The sequence below is a fragment of the Eulemur rufifrons genome, chromosome 29, assembly GCF_041146395.1.
Source record: "Eulemur rufifrons isolate Redbay chromosome 29, OSU_ERuf_1, whole genome shotgun sequence".
Classification (NCBI taxonomy): domain Eukaryota; kingdom Metazoa; phylum Chordata; class Mammalia; order Primates; family Lemuridae; genus Eulemur; species Eulemur rufifrons.
In genome coordinates this window covers 98,296,686-98,311,271 of record NC_091011.1, presented here as the reverse complement: position 1 = coordinate 98,311,271, position 14,586 = coordinate 98,296,686, and the positions used below count along the sequence as shown (strand labels likewise).

The window sequence follows — 14,586 nt, the reverse complement described above, 5'->3', positions numbered from 1 at the left end:
CACTCTAGCCTGGGCAACAGAGTGAGACTCTGTCTCAAAAAAAAAAAAAAAAAAAAAATCCTGCCACTTAAGACGTGGCCACTTTGCTTGGAGGAATCCTCAGATCTTTCATGTTATGGGTGATTCTAACAACTTTGGTTTCTCATTCACAGCAGATTGGCGATCACAGATGGGAAGGGCCTGAAAGGCTGCTGGCAGCAGACGTGACAGTGGCAGCCCATGTGTCTGCCTCTGTCATACAACAGGCACCCAGAAACACTTGCTGGGTGGCTGAGGAATGAGCGAGAGAACTCATCTACCCACCATTCTTCCAACAGGCATCTGTTGTGGATTAGGAGCCAGAGCAGGGGAAGCAAGAAGAGGCAACGCCTCCCCTCCCAGGGGTTACAGCCTGCGGAAAGGACCCAGACAGTCCCCAAACTCCAGCGGCCACTGTAACAGTGCTCCGCAGCCTGAAGACACTCTGGGAGGCTCGCTGTGCTGAGGGTGAGGTCTGACACCTTGTACGACTTTACACGACACACTCGCCCCCACCCTGCCCCGAGAGCAGACAGACAGACACGGTACCAAGAGCTGGTTCCAGTGAGAAAGTGCTTCAGTGGACTCAGTTCTGCGGAATTTTGACTTCATCTTCTTTACCATCTCTTTTTGTTCCTGAACTTGAGCACGTGTACAACATGGAACGACAAAAAACCGTAGAGAATGAGTAAAAATGATAGCCAGGCACTTAGAAAAATGAAGTGTCTAATAAATGGAAACAGTAATGAAAAACCACTTTTCTCGTTATGCTACCATTGTCTTGAAATGCACAAGCCCAGACCGGAACTGTCTCACACACCACACCAGCTCAGTACGTTTATTCTCCGAGAAAACTGGGGGAAGAAGGGAAAGTATTTATTGAGAGCCCAGGCACTATTAGGTGTTTTTATGTTCAGGTAAGAAATTCTTCAGGTGTGAGTCTTCTGAAGACTTATAGAGAAGTCCATAGAGCACCAAGTTTGGGTACTAGGACTTGGATCTATTTCCTGCACCTTTTTCTTACCTTTCTTTGCATATTTGGATGCATTTAGGGATCAATATGAGATGTCTCCTGTGGCTAATTTACTGCGTATGAGCCCACCGCAGTCTAAGAGTAGCGAAATGGTAGATTAGTGGGGGGTGGGCCAGCTTCTTATTGCATAATATATGTTAAGGCCAAATTTTAATATCTTCATTAATATTTTACAATATTAATATTTTTCAAAGATAACATCCCTACCGCTAAGGCCTTATATGCTAAATAGTTACACAATTACCTAGAGAGCATCTGAAACTCTAAGAAAGTAAACATTCTTAGTAAAAGGTCTATTTTAACAGGTGAAGTGGATGGAAAAGGCAAGTTGAGATCTGCCTTCTCTTCTTTCTTGTTCCCAAGACAAATGGAATGCCTAGAATTCAAGGGTGAGGACAGAGCCAGGCTGCCAAACTACATCTAATTCATTGAGACAAATCTGCCAGAAACCTCCCTTAGGTGAGATCACAGGTGACTTTTCAAATTAGCTAAATAAACAAAACACCCAGGGATCAACCTGGAGTTCCTATGTACTCAGCCTCGATCAAGCAGTGGAAAAGAAGTGAACAAGGAAATCCTTGTGTAAATTTTGTATCTTACCTTTAACGAAATGATGTCATTCAATTAGTTGCTCAAAGACCAGAAAAATTCCCAGAAACGTTTAACCTCCAATACTTATTTAGAACGTGAATCTACACTAGTTGAGTAGTCACTCCTGAGTGAGACCCACATGGATTGGATTAATCTCAGGCAGATCTCTGCAACGAGGGAACGTCTGCGTCATCGGCTCTCTCGGCGGGGTCTGCACTGTAACACTGTAACACAGAGGCACCGGGCTGAGGGAGGCAGGGGGCCTTTCTGTACGTGCTGAAACGCCGTTTCTCCGCTGCCGGCGCATTTTCCTACAGTCGTGTTGAGCAAGCGCGCGTGGCGCTGATGCTCTGGGAGCGTCCGTGATAACCTGACAGCAAGTCAGCGCGGAGCCCAGTCCCAGCACGGCCGGGGCCAGGGGGCCCTGTGTCTGCCCGCCCTGCCTGAAAACAGGGCTCCGGCTGCAGGGGATGGTGGCAGGGTCCATTTAGCTTGCGCCACGTTTCACCTCCCACCACAGGGAGAACACACACACTGGCCCTTGAGCCTGGGTCCATTTACAACACGGATCCCCCGTGGGCTGGGGCATTCGCGTGTAGGAGGGCAGACTTTCCGCATACGCCGGTTCCGCTGGCCGACAGTGGGACTTGTATGTGCGCGGGTTTGGGACACACGGACACCCGGAACCAATCCCCCTGCACACCCGGGATGGCTGCACCCAGCTATTTCTCAAGAGGCCGTGGTGAAATTGAGTAAAATTTCAAAAGCTTATAAAATAATTTCTCATTACATTAGATGTTACAAATTCTAACATCCTACGCAGAAAACACCGCCCCATCAGTTTTTGTAAAAAGCAAACGTAAACACAACAGTTGATTTTGAATCTTTAATAAAAATAAAAAATGAATGCAAAAAGAACACAATGTTGAAAACTTAGTTATGAATGTGAAACTCACTAGATGTTCAAATCTGGTATAGTGCAAATTTTGTTCATATTATTTTACATTTTTACAAACGCAAATCACTTTGGTTCATATATTTGCTGTAAACTATTGGCAAAAAAAATTCTTCAAATTTACATTTTTTGGCTACATTATTTCTAACAGATTTACTTCCAGTTTAAGAGAAAAAATACTTATTGTTTGTGCATGATCAAGTCTATTTTAAAGATTCACTTACTGCTTTCATCTAATAGCTTCTGGTTTTTCAAAAATGCTGACATCTTCGTTGAAAAATTTTTTCATGTAATAATCGTTTCTTTACATTTTCAGAAAATTTATAAGGGATCATTCTAAAGTTCAGAATGATTCCATTTTCTTTTTTAAAAAATTCTTCTAAAACAAATTATCTTCAGTAACCTAAAATTTACTCCAAGATATTTTCCTCAAAACAAAACAAAATAAAACCCCCCAACAAGGACCGTCACGTAAAGGAAACCAAATACACACATCGACACTCACAGGCGAGTGGGCCAGTTTCTATTCTGCTGACTGGTGACTTCTACTTAAAAGGAGTCTTTTAATCAAGCCACTTTCACAGAATTCAAAACAATTCAAAAACACTTAAATTGCAAAATACAAAAAGGTAAATTTGTAAGTAAAAATTACTAAACCCACAAAACTGGAGTATTTCAAAGGACGAGGGCTCAGTGGAGGGTAAAACGATAAAGTAACTTTACAACCAAAGGAAATTATTGCTGAGTTCTGCCTCCATGCAGCACTGAAATGAATGGAGAACCCTTCTCTTGAACATCTCACACGTTAAGAAAAATAAATATTTAAGAGAATACAAGGCTCAGATTGGTTTTCATATACATTGCACTTGAAGTTTAAGACCCAATACTTGCAAATTAGGTCTAATATGGTCTATGCCATTAAATGAATACATTGTGCTCACCAATATCATTGAATATTTAGAAACGCCACATGTTTAATGTAGTGACATACGCACTCTTCTTTTTACAAGGCAATCACAGATTGCAAATTCCATAGGGCTGTGGAAAAAAATAGTCGTCCCTGTTCTGGAATAACAAACAAACAATTTGGCTAAGATTGAAATACATGGCAGACAGGTATTCATTCTTAGATGATTACGGATCTTGGAAAAAACTTCATCAATTGAGGTGAAAACTCCAATATATCACAGTGCAGAACTATGACTTTTCATTGCCCTTTGCTCTAAGATTGTCTACACAAACTTCCACGGGCAGAACGAAAAGCACAGTTCATCCACAGGTGACGTGTGCACACGTGTGGCCACGGGAGTGTGCCGCTGCAGCATTCACCGCGGTGACCACGGAGCACTGCCACCCAGAGTGTGACCACGCCACACTGACTGCTGCTCTTCTTCTTCTTCTTCTTTTTTTTTTTTTTTTTTTTTAACACAACCCTATTTAAAAAAATCTTTTGGATAAATATTCCTATCACACCACGCTGCATCTTTGTTAAGCACCATCAACCTGTCTCCTTTGGGCGCCGACACGGAACTGACAGTTGGTAATTAAGTCTTAGTTCAAGGCTTTGAAATATGGCAACTTGTTTTTAATCACATGAATGAAATCGAATACTCGGGAAACTGCCCCCTGCTTGAACTCCCACACGCAGCCTGGGATAGAATGTTCCAGAGCGCAGACAGGCGTGAGGGCAGTCAGTCAAGGTAAGACTTCAAGGTAAGTAGTTATTTTCTCCACTTTGCTACTCTAGACTAGGTGAATATTTTTTCCAGGAGTCATTTGTACAGTCAGCCCAATCTAAATAGATTACTTAAGAAAAAAGATAATCTTTGTCACAATCCACTATCACAGATTTTCTCCCCAAATCTCGCCGACTCTTCAGAATCGGTGTGTTTGGAGACTCAATCGCTGTGTGGCTTTTCAGGAACACCCTATATGGAAAAAGAAAATAAAAAAGAAAGAGAAAATTAGTAGTACATGTATAAACATTTTAATTATTGATCAAGTAGGTCCTAAAAGGTGAAGATTACAAACTCCTTTGGCTGGAGAAATGGGACTGAGACGCGTGAGAAACACGGAAAGAACCCGGGCCCCGCGGCCCAGCGCCACCAGCCAGGGCGCCCGCACGTGGCAGGGCCGACTGCCCTATGCAGAGCCTGTTACATAAGATCTCACTGAAAGTGTAACTAAATATTTACATAAACACTCGAATTTATCAAAGCACAGTGATGCTTATGGGATGACAGTTACTCCTAAAAGTGCTACCTTACTGCAATTTAAGGAATTATACTTTTAAAATCAGGTTATCTGCAGGGAGATTTCTGCCACAACCTGTATTAACATCTGATACCTGAGTTACAACCTGTCTTACCCGTAGTTTGTTGAAACAGGTCATGCTTTACAACACTGAATAACAACCCTACCTTAAACTCACACAGAGCTTCCCGGTGCAGAACGCTCTCTGCACGTCCTCTCTCCCTTAGCCTCACAAAAGCTCTGTGAGGTGGACGCTGCAGTCACCACTGCTGCCGGGCACCGCAGGGTAAATTCTCAACACGGGACAGATGTCTCATTGACGAAGAAACAGACCCAAAGAGATTAAATGACTTTCCTGAGCTCACAAAGCTTCTACAAATGGGCAGAAGAGAAACCTCAACGCACGTTTCTTCCTCTGAACCCGGTGCCTCCCGGTTAATTTCCTCCCTGTGGGCAGACGTGCTGTGAGAAGGAGCCGAACTCTTCGCCTTCAGTAATGAAGACTACTTATCCAGAAATCACAGATTTTCTCATTTAAACAGACAGATAAGAAGGTCATGAGTTTGGGTGAGGTCATCCAGGAGTTTTGGCATGCTAATTTCTACCCTAGGGACACACACAGTAAGACCTTCTAGGAAACAAAAATACTTTTAAGAATTGGTAATTTGACCAAAAAAAAAAAAAAAGAATTGGCAATTTGAAAGTATTATAAACTGTTAAATATGAACATGAGGGAAGGTTCCAAACAAACTTCAACTAGAGAAAACAAAGTAGCAAACTCTAGCCAGCAACCTGGATATAAAATTGGTCATCAAACATTACTACCTGCTCGCCAATGTGCTGATAAACAAACAGACTAAAATTGGGTCTGGCCTTGGTCTAAGAACACAAACGGCCCCAGAGACTAGGCAGCAACAGCCTGAGGTGGATGTGAGGTCCAGCACGGGAACTTCCACCAGTGCCGCCTGACAGCAACAGATTCAAATGGCAACGTGGTCCCTGCAGCAAAGCGAGGACCCAGCACGGAAGAACGACAGGCAGGAGTGATGTGTTAAGAGTGTGACACGGCACACTGATGAGAGCAGGTCCCAACTCCGTCTCTCCACCCACCTGGGCAAGGTGTTTAATCTTCCCAAGTTCAATTTCCCCATTTAAAAATGGGCTAATAACAGCTTCTACTTCAAAGTGTTGTGTTATGAGGACTAAAGCAGAGAAGGAAAGTGTTTAGCACGATGTCCCGTGCATGGATGTAAGTGCTCGACGGACGCCAGCCCCGAGCAGCACTACTACTGTCCTCAGCAGCCGCAGCCAACCAAATCGAGAAAGGCGCACTGGCCCTGCACTTGCGGTGGGACGCGCTCTGGCCACCTGACTTCCCTTGGAGCCGGACGCCGCACTCCTGAGAAAAGACTGAGGCCACAAAGAGCAACATCGACGCATTCTGTAAATGACGGCTACAGACTCATTATTTTCTTTTAAACATACAGGCTGACAACAGAAGGGGCATTTTAAGGGAACTGAGATGGCAAAGAACGAGAGGGATGCCAAAGGCACTGGGCAAAACTTCAACAACAACAAAAACAAAAGCCCCACGGGCCTGAATGACACCAGATCTGGCCAGAGTTGGTCCCAGCGCTGAACGGAGTCTGAGTGTCTTCACCTTCAGACTTTCATCACCTGCACTCGTGTCAGTCCCCTCACTGGGCCTTACTTGGTGTGGGTCTCCCGAGAGCTCCTAACCACCACCCTGACGCACCCGGGCAGTTCCAGTCTCTGCCTGAAGAGTATGAACACAGTGGAGGGTGGCGGTCACGCTGGGAGGAAAGACGCCACCAACACAACCTCCACGGGCGCAGCCCACACGGAACAAACGCACCAGTGACTGACTCCGTTTTTAAGATGCTGAGCAATTTCCTGGGTTTTAAGTTTGGAAATGAGTTTTCAAATTTTGAACAGAAAAAGTAATAGCTGGGATCCAGAGGCAGGACTTAAATTTTCATGGGTAAAAACTGCGGTGGGGAGGCTGGGGCCCGGAGCCCTGGGAGCCGGTGTCACCGGACGGCCCAGGCGACCACTGCTCCCCTCCAGATCTAAGATACTATGACAACGTCCAAATGTAAGTTTCTCCCCAAGTTTAGAGAATAAGAAGGATGAAAGAAAGCTTAAGTACAATTACAATCACAACCACCGTCCTGTTTTAAGTTACCTCTAACATTTCACCATGAGGATGAAGGAGCACAGCACGGAACCATCTTCAGAACCATCTTCAAAAGATGTGACTTGTTCAACACTTTGAAAATGTTTTCGCCACTATTTCTAGATGTTCAGAACTTATGAATGTTGTGAAATTTCTACCTCTACCAAAATAATGCTTATTTCTTAAAACCGATTTTAAAAGCCTTGATGTATAACAGCATCAATCTATCTCCCAGAAAAAAATGTTACTCAAATTTTAATTTTATGAGTTGTCAACCTGGTTCAGGATAATTTTATTCCAAACACCTTCTTAGGAATGTTCTGCCAGAGAGTGTGAAACAAAGCTCTGGGTGTAGGAAAGCAGTTGCGGAGGGCGCTGCCGGCTGGGCTCTGCTGGGCTCTGCTTTGGAAACCGTTCCGGCAAGTCTGCAAGGGGAGGGAGCCGAGTACCTGAGGGAAGCAGCACACTGCTCCCACGGGAGCCCGTCCTGCCAGATTTCCAATGTTAAAGAAAGCCAAGGCCTTGGACTCTCCACCAGGGGACACAGAAACGAGTTTTCCATGGGGGCTTTTTGTTCTGGCAGGAGATCTGCAGAGCATTACGGCAGCGGAGGAGACAGATGCTTTAGACTCAGCAACAGGTGGAACGCTTTGCAATTCTACACTTTTAAAATTACTTCCACTTTTGTGAACCAGCCAGGCAGCCTTCAAATTCAACTCCTCACAAATGGCTCTCCGCAGGCAAAAATAAATGTGCTGTTAGAAAACAGCAGGAGGCACCAAGATAAGTTTTCTGAGAAAGGCCCAGAGTTTATCACTGAGAGCAACAGCTCCAGTTGCTGTAAGTTCATTTTACTTAAGCCCTCCAGTCTAAGTCGCAGTGTTCAGATGCTAATTTCAGTCAAAGGCAACTTGAAACATTTAAAAGTCCACATTTTTTTAAATTACAGTGTTCAGATGCCAATTTTTAACTATTGAAAACAACTGCTAAAATTATCCTTGAACTCATCTGCTTTCCCCACTCAGGAAGCGGCTGAGAAAGCGGTGCCTTGGGCGGCAGCACTTCTTTCTCCTGCAGTAAGAACAGGTGCCTTGCCTGGTCAGGCGGCACAGCCAGTCCCTATGGCAACCCTGCCACGCGCTCTCATCATCATCTTCTTGGCCCAGGGCCACCTGCCCCTGCACAGGCAGTGCTTGCCTGAACCAGGCTGTCCCCCGTCTGCCCACAGCACGCCCTGGCCCAAGACGGGGTCTCCGCAGCCTCGGGCTCGATCGCCCCCACCGTGGACCCCGGAGGCCCAGCATCACCTGCAGCCACTCTGATCTTGTTAAAAAAAACTCATTGCATAAGGTCATCCAGATTTGTTTCTGATACTGGAGGAGGAAAGGAAACTCACAAACCATCCCTGTGGTCACTGTGGTATCGTTCCCTGCCAGTTACTGCAGTATTAATAGTTATGCAAACTCAGAAGAGACATTGGACATATCTATAATATGAAGGGGCTGCACTCGAACGCTAGTTGCTTTCTAATTCAAGTATTATGAGTTTACAAACCTATGAATCTTTATAATTTAGCAAAGAATTACCTTGGTATCATAACCTATTTTTTCAATATATATGCTTTTCTCAATAATTGTTGCTCCCGAGCCTGAACTAGCACACATAAACACAAATCCTAATGTATCATTTGAAGGAATCATATCAAGCTAAAAAGACTCAAGTGTTGGGCGATAATACGATTTCACTTACCATAGCTAACTGCCGTCCTATGTTTCCCACGGTGACGCCTCCTGAGAAAAATATACACGGGAGCCAAGAGCGAATGTAGAGGAAATCTGGGGACGTGTACCTGGAGCAGGAAACACGGGGCCTTAGCGGCAGGTGCACCTCGTTCAACCTCACAGCAAAGATTTTCCTTACCGGGGATATACAGGATGTAATTAACCATGAAATGCTGTAAAATGTTAATATTTGAGTATGTTTTACTGCTACTGCTTAGTTTTCGTTAACATTAAGTCATGGATAGTGCATTTTTAATATGTGAGTTAAGAATAAGCAGCATTTTTGAGAATTTCATGCCTAAATCTATGTCATTCTGTGTAAAAACCAAATAAAATATGAAAATACGTAAGTTTAATGGATGTTTTCATAAAGCTTAAGTACTAGTTTTCCAAAGGCAGCATCTGAAAACACACACTCACTGGTAGACACCGTTGTACACGAGGAACTGAGTGATCAGGGTAGCTAGAAAGGCGATGGTGATGCCAAGCCCAAGGCCACTTCTTGAACGGTCAAACGTCCACCAGAGGCCCAACGACAGGGCTGCTAGAGTCAGGGACAGCTGGACATTATTGGCAAAGTCCAGTTTCTGGTGATGCAAAAGTTAAGGAAAAGTTTGACAATTTTTAATAACATCAAAGACATAAAAATGTCCCCAAGGGTTAAACACATGGGTTTTTATTCTTGTACCACAGATAATTCACCACCCGTAAGAACTGTGCTGCGAGCTGAAGAAAAGAGTTGCTGGATGACACTCGCTGTAATGATTAAGAGTATCGGGCCGGGCGCGGTGGCTCACGCCTATAATCCTAACACTCTGGGAGGCCGAGGTGGGCGGATCGTTTGAACTCAGGAGTTCGAGACCAGCCTGAGCAAGAGCGAGACCCCATCTCTACTAAAAATAGAAAGAAATTAGCTGGGCAACAAAAAACATACAGAAAAAAAAAATTAGCTGGGCATGGTGGTGCACGCCTGTAGTCCCAGCTACTCGGGAGGCTGAGGCAGGAGGATCGCTTGAGCTCAGGAGTTTGAGGTTGCTGTGAGCTAGGCTGACACCACGGCACTCACTCTACCCCGGGCAACAGAGCGAGACTCTGTCCCCCCCAAAAAAAAAAAAGAAAAGTATCAGTTCCCTGGGCATCACCAAGCCAAAACTTACCTTTAGGAGTCACTTTCTGAAACCTTATATATAAAATTCTGGTATTTTGCCCATAAAACAATATATTTTGCTATTAGGTCATCATAGCCCCATTCTTTCTTTTTTAGTAATTTGAAATGAACAAGCACTATCTTCACGTTTGCCTCCTGACGCCTGGTCAGAATGACATTCGAGTGCATCATATAAATACTAAATACTCATTAAAAGTAACAAAACACATCGCTGTACACCCTGAGAAAAGGCTCCAGACACAGCACGTCACACCAAGGATACAGCGCTGGCGTGGTTGATGCCAACAAAGACCGCTATGCAGCGCATGACGCTGGCCCACTCCCTCTTAAACTTGTGGGGCTCGCCCAGGTGGCTGTCGATGCAGGGGTACAGCAAGCCGACCACCGCTGCGCAGGAAGAGGTGACAGTTAGAACACACCAGCAATAGTTACGTCGCGCCTACTAATAAAGTAGCATATTACTCAAATCTGCCCTTTTCCTAGAAAGTTTATCAGCTGTAACATAATGTTTAAGGTTCCCGTTATATTCTTGTTCTGAGTACCCCTCAAAAATTGTACTGTTTTGAGAAGTTAAAAAAAAAAAATCACTGTTATTTGGTTTAAACATGTCTCAGTAAACAGAAATGAATCAAGTTTTATTACTCATATTAATATAGGTAATACTTAATTTTACTATATTTAATACCCATATTTGCCTGAAGTACACAAAACTTAATTTAACTACGCAGTTCACCTAGTATTTTTAAGTCTGATTTCCATTTTGCAGTGCAAAGGTGAGCGTCCGTGGACACCTGCAGACACAGTCCCATCGCAGCTCTGACTTCCACGCTGCCGCCCAGCACTGGGGCTGGGCATGTGGTGAGACACTTGCATTTCTGCTGACGTGACTCTGACGTTCTGGGTCACGTGCCCACGGAGTGGCCCTGGACTTGATTTCAGGGGCCTCTAGCAAGTTCTCTAGAGGACACAAGCTCTGCGGTGCACACTCGTGGAAGTGCTGGGCGGGACAGCCCCGCACTGGTTCCTCTCAGTCCTCAACTGGGCCCTGTGTGCAGGCCCCACACTGTGGCAAGAGCACCGAACCAGGAATAGAAACTTGGCCTCGAGTCCCAGTTTGTCCTCAGATGGGACGTGGCTCTTCATGTTTGTTTCCTCATGTGTAAAATTATGAGGATTATGTAACCGGAACAGAGAAAGAAGAGCTCACTGGGGTCTGGAATAGTTAGGAAGTCTTTACAGACATGGAGCTTTAAAGAGAACCTGGACAGAGAGGAAGGTACGGCATTCCAGCAGAGGCACAGTGGTAAAAATAACAGCAGGACCGAACATCCACGGCGCGTGGAACGCGGGCCTGACGGGCTGAACTGTGGGACAAGTTCAGTGTGTGAACCGCACCCAAGGTCGAGGCTCTGAAAGGCCACGCGCCGTGGCTGCACCTTGGCTGAGTGCGAATGAGGTAAGTGTTTAGGTTCTTCATCCAAGAAACAAGAAATACAGTGTTAGCCAAGCATTCAGATGAAAACGTTCAGTTTTCAATTTTATATTAACTTGAATCAGTTCTAACTTTGGAGTTTTGAATAATGGAATCCTCCAAAATTAACTTTACTTCACTACAGCTTAATCTTACCTTTTAAGGCTAAACCAAAATGTTTCATTTTTAAGATTAAGTTTTTGGTTCAAAGAAAGAAACTATTGTGCCAAATATGTAAGAAAAATGAAATTTCAACTCTAGATCTATTTCTCAAAAAAAATTTCAGTGAGTACAGCCACATACCAAAAGGGCTTAGAGATACAGAAGAGGATCCCATCTTTCTGAGAACATTCTCCCCACTGCTTAATAATTACAGTATCCCTCACATGATATATGTCCTGGCTGGAACACACAGCTCTCTGCTACAGGACGTTTTCCTTCTTGCTGTTTTAAGTGAGTCCACCCAGGCAACAGAGTTTGCACAGTGCAGGGCACACAGCTGGCTGCAGGGGGACAGCGTGCAGAGTTAGGAACAGCTAGCCGTGCACCCTTGGACAGGACTCGCCCTGCGATCCAGTTTCCACATCTATAAATGGACCCACAGCACAACGTGGTAAGGAATAAACAAATCATGGCACACAGGGCTGTGGTAAGCAGTCAACACACATCAGCGACAAAGCCAACAGCGGACTCCTCACACTGTAGTCACTTAGATGAGTGTTTCCCCACCAGATTCTAAGATGCTTAAGGCCAGGGGCTTGTCTGCTCACTTTTACATTTCAGCAGCTTGTAGAGCTGAGGCTGCAGAAAGGACCCACAGATGTTGGTTAAATAAACAAATGCTGTGTGACTAGAGAACCTCAGCGATCTGCTGGGCCAAGATCACTCAACATTTTATAAAACCAGCTAAATGATAACAAAAAAAATTCTACTAAAAACAAGACAGCAGTCTACCTGTCCCCAGTTCAGGCTGACCTGTGTTAGGTTTTACAGCATCTATGAGACCGGTTAGGTACAGGAAAGTCTAAACCCTCAAGGGGCTTGCTCTTTTCCTTATGAATTTATCTACAGAGCTGTCGCAGGTCACGGGGAAAAGCCTTGGCTTTGGGCCATGGTTTACTTAGCGATCCTGCAAAAGGAAGTGCTGAGAAGTTGCTCCCTTGGCAACCGCCTCTGAGCACACGTGACGATTTGTTTTCGGTTATCCGGCAGGGTAGGGTGTTCGGTGGGACGGCCAATGGCCACTCAGCCCCGGCGCTCACCAGTTCTCCCGCAGCCAATCCCGGGCAGCCCTGCTGGGTGACAGCGCGGGGCTGTCCCCACTCAGGAGGGAAGGGACCTCTGCCGGCTTGGCTCGGCCTCTGCGGACAGCCAGTTATCTCCCTGCCCATCTCCATCACGGCTCCTGCAAGTTACAGGAGCTGCGCCAGGGGCGCGGGGCCTCCCGTCCTCGCCAGCCCCTTCCTTGCCCTGAACACCCCAGACACACTTTCAATGTTTCCAAACACACGTTCCCCGCAAGCGCGGGCGGGGCACTCACCGGCTGCCGTCCCGCAGCAGGGTGGGACCCACCAGGCCGAGGAGAAGACGGTGGCGATCACCTCCTCAGGGAAGAGCGTCACGTTCCTTTGGATCTGCAGCAGGTTGAGCACCAGGGCCAGGCCCACCCCGACCAGGAAGAGCACGAGGCTCCGCTGCACCAGGTCGTGGTGCCAGGTGCCGGCGCCGCGGTCCCCGTGCACGGAGCGGACGTCCGGAGCCGCCGGCAGGGCGGGGCCCGGCGCGGACGAGCCGACCATCTCTGCGCCCTTGGCCGCCAGCCCCGCGCCGGGTCGCGGGCGGCCCCCGCGCCTCGCGCGCTGCGCGCAGGGACAGCTCCAGAAGCGGTCGTGCAGCCTGGGCATCGGCCGCCGGCCGAGCGCGTCCCTGCTGAGGAGGGGGGTGCGGTCACCGGCAGTCCTCCCGGGAGACAAAGAGCCGGGGCCACGCAGGCGGGACCCCAGCCCCGCAGACTCAGAGACCCCCGCCCCACAACCCGGCAGGCCCCCGCGCCCCACACCCCCGAGATCCCCGCCCGCGCCCCGCAGCCCGCCCGCCCCTGAAGGGTCCACGCAGCGGCCCGCGCCTACCTGGCCAAGGAGCCCGCCCGCGGGCTGGCCGAGCGGAGGCGGAGCAACAGGAGGAGGAGTCGCGGCCCGGGACGGCCCCAGCAGCGGCCGCGATGCCAGCAGGGCGCGCAGGCTTATATAGCGGACCAGGGCCCCGGCGCCACGTGACCCAGCCCGGCCTACCCACCGCTCGCGCGCGACGCCTGGGGGCGTGGCCTCAGGTTGCCCCGCCCCTCCCGCGCGCCCGTCCGCACTCGGTCTGGTGAGGCGGCCGCAGCCAATGGGAGGCGGGCGGCCCATATGACGTGACACGCGCCACCGCCGGCCCGCGCGCTCGACTGCTCGGCGGAGCTGAGGGAGGACGGCGGGGCCGAGGGAGGACGTTGGGGCAGCAGGAGGGCGGAGCGGGCCTGCCCCAGCCCCCACCCGACACCGCGGCCGCGGCGCAGCCCCCGCCATGCGTCCTGCCGTGGACGCGCTCGCCCTGGGCAGCCGCCCCGCCGCGGCGCCGAGGAGCGGGGCCCTGGTGGCGGTCGTGGGCAGGCGCACCCCGGGGCCCACCTGCTGGAGTGGTTCACACACCGTGTGTGTCCTCAGATCCTCCCTGAAAATGCAAAGGATGAACATTTCACTCATGCAGTAATTTCCTCCGGTTGCTAATGGTCTCACCTTTGGGAAGCAAACCATCAAACCGCTCCGGAAAAAATAAAAGATGACACTAAGCTGGGAAAGGTCGTTTCATCTGGTGTGTAAAGTGTCTATCCTTGCCTCGTGTCCCACCCTGCAAGGGGAGGCGCGTGCCCGTTGAAAAGTGCCCGTTGAAAACCCACAACGTGCTGAGCAAGATCTGTATTATTTAAAATGTTCTTCAACGGCAAGTGAGAAAGGGTGTGTGGTCTTTTCCTCTGCAGGTGAGCACAGGCTGAGAGAGGAAGCTTGTGGTCTAAATAGCAACTCTTGGCCAAGAGACCCTACAGGCTTAGGAAACTTGGGTCACACATACCATACAGC

General features: G+C 47.9%; 1 protein-coding gene across 1 annotated transcript; it reads right to left on the bottom strand.

Moving 5' to 3' along the window:
* Positions 1-4,425: 4,425 nt before the first annotated feature.
* On the bottom strand, positions 4,426-13,674 carry INSIG1 (insulin induced gene 1). The gene is made up of 6 exons (XM_069462347.1): positions 13,597-13,674; positions 13,008-13,393; positions 10,259-10,383; positions 9,249-9,415; positions 8,797-8,896; positions 4,426-4,525 (listed from the first exon to the last, which is right to left on the bottom strand). Exons 2-6 carry the CDS (start codon positions 13,369-13,371, stop codon positions 4,496-4,498), a joined length of 786 nt encoding a protein of 261 aa, XP_069318448.1. The 5' UTR covers positions 13,372-13,393; positions 13,597-13,674; the 3' UTR covers positions 4,426-4,495.
* Positions 13,675-14,586: the final 912 nt, after the last annotated feature.

Bases quoted from the DNA above. Each gene is read 5' to 3' on its own strand.
- INSIG1 (XM_069462347.1), bottom strand. From the start codon at position 13,371: ATGCCCAGGCTGCACGACCGCTTCTGGAGCTGTCCCTGCGCGCAGCGC. The intron at 9,416-10,258 runs GTATCCTTGGTG...TTGCATCACCAG, and splicing joins GCATCAACCACGCCAGCGCT to AAACTGGACTTTGCCAATAA. The intron at 4,526-8,796 runs GTAAGTGAAATC...TTTTCCATATAG, and splicing joins TAGGACGGCAGTTAGCTATG to GGTGTTCCTGAAAAGCCACA.